We start from the raw sequence: 6,000 nt of genomic DNA on the forward strand, positions 1-6,000 counted from the left end.
TAAGAAATAGCAATTACCTTGTCAGAGATAAGAAAGCAAATATTCAGCAATAGATCACGCCCCTGTGCCTCTAGAACTGCTTACATAGCAGAACGGTGAGGCCCTTGAGTCAGCTACTTCTGTGGGCCTGGCTTGGGAAATAGTGCAAGATGTAGGGTGTCTTAAAAATTAAAAAAAATTGTGTGTTATTACAATTCTGTAAGTACTGTTAGTACATTGTCAGTTCTCAGTGCTTTCTCCTCTGAGATATAGACTTGGATTCAGTCCAGACAGATGGGTTGAATGCTGGTGATGAAGCTCATTGTTCTTGATGGATACAAGTCCACAACACAGGGTGCATGTAATTCAGAATAAATTTGCACTATTGTCAGTTTTCTTCAGAAAGGCAATTGTATGTCTCATGCAGGAAATTGAAATATTACACAGGGGTATTAAAGTGTCCTCTGTTGCAGTTAATGTGGTATGCAGATATGACTTTACACTGCATCTTATGGAGTACAACGCAGAAAGCTCACTTGAGCATCATTCCTATAATGGTTACATGATTAGACAGACTCCTCCAACCCATGGTCCTGCACATTTTCTCCTTGAAACATTTACTGAATTCCATTTTGGATGTTTCTATTGAATATGCTGCCACTACATTTCCAGGCAGCATATTCCAGATCATAACTAGCTGTGTAGAAGAACATCTCCTCAGTTCTAACCTTTGATAGCTACGTTGACTGCTCAGAGTTCACGACAGGACAAAAGATTGGAATATTTTATAGTAACCTTGGGTTAAGATGTTTGTGGCATTAGATGTGACATTTTATTTGTTTTCTTCCTTAGGATTTCAGGAAAATGAAAAAATTCTTGAAATCTTCAAAACTGAGTTCCAGATGCGGTTGCTGTGGGGGAGCCGAGGAGCAGAAGGCAACCAAGTTGAGCGATATGAAAAATTTGAGAAGGTCCTGAGTGCACTTTCAAACAAATTGGAACCTCCAGTCCGTCACAGTGAATTGTAGCTTGGAAGGAGAAACATAATTCACAAAGGCTCTTAAAAAGCAGTATGAATTTGGTTAAAGGGAACAATCACTGGAGAGGAACTTCCTCATTTCAAATTTTCCTTTTATTTAAATTTAATGTTTTAAAAGAGTTGACTGTGTGATTGACAGAGCACTATTTGTTAATGCTACGAGTGATTTGTCACGGCTATGCATGGAATCACAAAGAAACAGGAAGTGGTGGAAATGGCAGTTTTTTTTAGCTAATACTAAGTATTTCTGAATCATTCTCGAGGTAAAGGAGTTTTAAAAATTCCATGAGCCAGCTGATGAAGTCAGCAGCCAACTTTGTACAGAGCTGAAACATTCACAAAAATCCATCATTCGATCCTTGGTCTGTATCGAATTAGATCACCTTACCAAGGGAGCATCGAGTGACTGACTACAAAAATTACAAATAATCTTTATTTTAAGCACAGCCAACAAAAATTAGCTGTGATCATTATCCAGTGATAAATCTCAAAAAGTGGATCATCAGACAAGATTGGGGTTGACCATGGTTAGTGGAGGGAAATAAACTTGAAAGTGCCATGCATGTGGGGAGTGGTTGCAATGGATTGCTGTACAGAGAGCCAGCATATATTTGGCAGGCTGCATGACTTTCTTTTGTGCCGTTATGACTTAAGATGCCCTGATGCCTTTAAGAGTTGAATAGGCTGTCAATTTACAGCCTCCATACTTGTGCATGAACGACTCTAATGTAGGCGAGTTCAGCTGGCACCTGTGGAACTGCACCCTGGGAAAAGCCTCAGGCAGAGGGAAAGAAACTGAGGTTGGGTGAAATGAAAGCTTCTATCAGTAGCAGTGATTTGAAAATGATTCCCAATTAAAGAACTCCAAAACATGACCATACACAAGGTGATTAGCACTTTTTTCAGAAAGAAACTAACCAAAAAATCATGTCCAATAGACAACAACATGCGTTTAACTACTGCATTTAATGTAGAAAAATGTTACTTGTGAAAGTGAAAGAAATTTCTTTAGCAACATGAACATTAACTCAATGTTGAGTTTCCTAGGCTTGAGGAGATATCATGAAAATCAAAGAAATTATTAAAATAAGAGACAGATCAGTATTCCTACTTAGTCAGACAAAGGGGGAAATTAGTGAGTTTCTGTTTGGATTGCTATTCTTGATGTGACAATGTCTGGCAGTCTCATTGTAAAGTTATTGTACAGTAAAGTTTTATTTCTCCACTCTAAAATAACATAAGGTTAAAGCATCAAGTTTAAGAGGGTCATTTTTGTTTAACACGTCCTCACCACTGTACTGGTGGGCAGGATTCTACATTGATCACCAAGCCCTGTGGTTTGTTGCTTAAGAAGTGGCACCATAAACATCATGAGCAGATGTCAATGAGCCTGAGGTGGATCATCTATGGGAGTGTTCTTTGGAGACAGGAAATGTAGGTAGAGAATACCATTACTGACTGCATGGTGAAGGCAACCCAGAAGGACAGAGTATATACATCCAAGCCAAGTGGCTTACTGAACAATACCAAATTATCTAGCTAGGAACCTGTCAAACATTCCACTCCTCACACTACCCAGTGACCTTTTCATGAAGTAAGGCTAGGTTTGGTTGCAGAACAAGATGCTACCCATTTCAATGATCTGTTTGGCCCTCTTTATCTGAGTTTATTGGGTTGAAGTGTCACAAATGAAGGGAAACGTATGGAACTGTACCCTAGCACAGGACAAAAAACTTGGGAAGGGGGAAAATTCAGTAACTGTTCTTTTGATCGCTTTCTACATGGAAACTAACCTTCCCCAGAGACTCAAATCATTCCTGCACATCAAACTATCTCAAACTGAGGAACTATGAAATCACTAGGGACTCATAATTTACCTTGGAATGGATAAAACAAATGCAAAATTGGAGTTACAAGAAACTATTACAGGTGCATTTGGAGATATTAACTATTATAATACAAGTACACAAGGAAACATGCTATATATTGTAAAGCTAAAACTAATGAACCACATGCAGACCCTGAGTACTGGTCTCAGTTACATAACATTTACTGTATTTCCAGGGTTGGGCTTTTGGAATGGACAGTGTTTCTGAGACAGCTGTTGTTGAAACTATAGCCTTTCCCAATTCATACGCACCAAAATAAATACATAAAGTTATACACTTCGACATCTATCAAGTGGAGTGGCACAACAAAAAATGATTTAAAATACAAAGATGCAAGGTTTTTAAACCTACATTTTATGTAAATGACACCAATTCTGCACCAATTCTTCAATTCCCAAAGCATGAGTGCACTTCACAGGCACTCAGAATCCAAATGATATTGCATTTTAGTCTTTTAGCTCATTCTACATGAACCCACAACCCTTCAGTGTTCTATTCTTCTGCTTTGCAATTATGGCACAGTGTAAATACCAAGAGATGTACATATAAATTCTATGTCCTTGCATAAAAAACAAAGCCCTGTTGGATGTAGAGTATAATCCTGGATGTTGATGAATGTATTAATTTGTATTAATAGATTTGTGTAAGGCAAAATAAGTAATTGTGTGTGATTTTGGGAATTCAATTGTGCAAATGAAGTAATTTTTTTAATGTACATGTGAATTAAAAATTATAGAAAGAAACATTTCACAAAAATATAAGGAAAAAAATCTGGCTTACAATTTTGATGTGAATAATATGTTGTTTAAAAATGATAAAAACTCATGTAATATTCCAGTGGGTTAACATTCTGGTGAATTGACCATAGAACATCTGTGAATTTACACTTTACTGTGAGAGCCAGTCTACAGGGGAGGAGCAATAAAAATACAGGATCATTAACAGTGTTTGACAGTGGTAAGAACACAGGTACCTCTCCATAACAGTTAAGATCGCGCAGTGGTGCGGTATACTTTCCCATTGAATATATCTGTTGTCACCTTTGATCAATATTTTAGTCTTTAGTAATCTTGCCACATAAACTGCCCCATTGAAGCTGTGGAAGTGTCCTTAATGCATCTCTTTTTGTTTTTCTGGCAAAGCATCAAACACACTGCAGACTGAATACTCTCGTTATGAAATTCAAAGGCTATGTATACTCAGAGTACATACAAACTACAAATCTTTAATCTGGTGACAATGCTTGAGGAAAAGGCGAGCTTCACTTTATAGGCTGTTTTCAGACACTTTTTAAAATATATTTGTTTGTGTTAATCAAAGTGACGGATGGGAGTGCTAAGGAACAGAGCTTTTTCCCTGGGAATTAGCATCAGTGTTGTGCACTCTCAGATCACGTAGAGCACAGGTCAGCTGCAGAGTGAAACTTTCCTCATTCTGCTCCAGCAATGCTTTAATTCCAGTTTCCAGTCACTCAGTAACCCCTAACTTATACACCAGTGTGACATTTTCATTTTCCACTCTATGTCCCCTGTGGACACTCTCGCCAAGATGAGCAATTTTAGTGCCAGATAAAGCAGCCTTGTGCATTTGGTGCATAAACACAAGAGTAGCAAAACTCAAGCAGCTTCATACCACATTCAAGTTTTTGGTTAAAATTCTGAAACTAAATTAACCTGACAGAATGTTAAGATGGCTACAGGTTTGACACATCATTCAAATCACATATACTTATAGCTTTCTAACCCTTTCAGAAGTTTAACAACAGATTATTAACTACACTGTGTACACATTATGAGACATTGTCAAAAATGCACAGCAGCCCAGTTTCAAGACCTGATTGACAGTATTCTGGGTTGGAGTGAGAGAGATGGAATGTGCCACATATGGTTTCAATGTGCTTCTAAACCAAAAACACAAAATTTAAAATACTTCAATACTGGCATCATTGCTGATTGAGTTAAATCAAATAAACATTCAGCTCCCTCGAGAGCTAATGAGAATGTAAAGAAGCAGGATCCAATATCAAATATGCAGATATTGCAAAAATCTCAAAACTTATAAATACAAACATTGATTATGGTTTCTCCCCTGAACTTTTCATGAAAATTGTGACTACTGATGAGATTGTAGCTGCATGGCCCTGGTGACCACACCAAACAGCTTTGTCTGAAATGTGAACTCAGTGATGGCAGACTGGTCAAAATATGATGGCAGAGGATTAATGCTGCCCTCAATTAGCAGGCTTAGATGACCCAGTTGGGGGTCATTGGACAATGCAAATGAGTGAAATTCACAGTTGAGCTTTCCTGCCTTTCACCACCACATCCCAGCTTATAGATGCAGAGATCAATATAACATGCTGTTATATTGTGGGAATTTTTAACACTATTTTTGTTGCAGCTTTGAATCAACTGGCAGCCTTGTATCAGGTTTGAGTACATCTTAACTTACCCATTGTCGAAGTGAATATGAGAAAGAGACATAACAATGAGGCCTTTGTCTATACTTTGGTAACTAGAATACTAAATAATAATCCTCTGTTCCTATACTCTTACAATCCAAGACACAGCATGAATCACAAGAGAGTCAGGTCACATGACAGCATCGCGTGAACAATGGTGTATGAAATGAAACAGTAATTTCTATACATGACTGGATATATAAACTAATAATCACATCACTCATATTTTCTCTAAATATTGACTTTAAAACATAAATTAATATCATGTTACAGTATAAATCACAACCTCAAAAATTCATTTCGCAGGTCAGCACAAAACTAGTAACATGGAGCTCTTTGGTTTGTGGCTGGAAATCTGACAGTGACTCAGTTAAAAAAAACCCATAAAATACAATCTCAACATCGTGAAGTTACACAGATGCAGAAATCAATAGTCAGATGTATCTTTCAAAACTACATTAAAACAACCATCCACAGAAGTTCTCTGAAGATTTGAATGTTTGCCTACTCTTGTTAGTTGACCATTGAACAGTACGGCTCTGGCCATTTACACCTATAACAAACCATGCTGGTATCGTTAGATTTACATAGGTTGTGAAAGCTGTTACTACTGACTTTTCCGGTCTCTGAAC

General features: G+C 37.5%; 1 protein-coding gene across 7 annotated transcripts in view; it reads left to right on the forward strand.

Annotated features, from left to right (window-relative positions):
- Positions 1–3,849, forward strand: part of LOC125465457 (SH2 domain-containing protein 3C-like) — a 160,637-nt gene extending 156,788 nt beyond the window's left edge. For all 7 annotated transcript variants that reach the window (XM_048559004.2, XM_048559005.2, XM_048559008.2 and 4 more), the window contains one exon: positions 832–3,849. In XM_048559004.2, the coding sequence (XP_048414961.1) occupies positions 832–1,007 (176 nt within the window). In that variant the 3' untranslated portion in view covers positions 1,008–3,849. The remainder of the gene's footprint in view (positions 1–831) is intronic.
- Positions 3,850–6,000: the final 2,151 nt, after the last annotated feature.

Source organism: Stegostoma tigrinum, chromosome 29 (genome assembly GCF_030684315.1).
Source record: "Stegostoma tigrinum isolate sSteTig4 chromosome 29, sSteTig4.hap1, whole genome shotgun sequence".
NCBI lineage: Eukaryota > Metazoa > Chordata > Chondrichthyes > Orectolobiformes > Stegostomatidae > Stegostoma > Stegostoma tigrinum.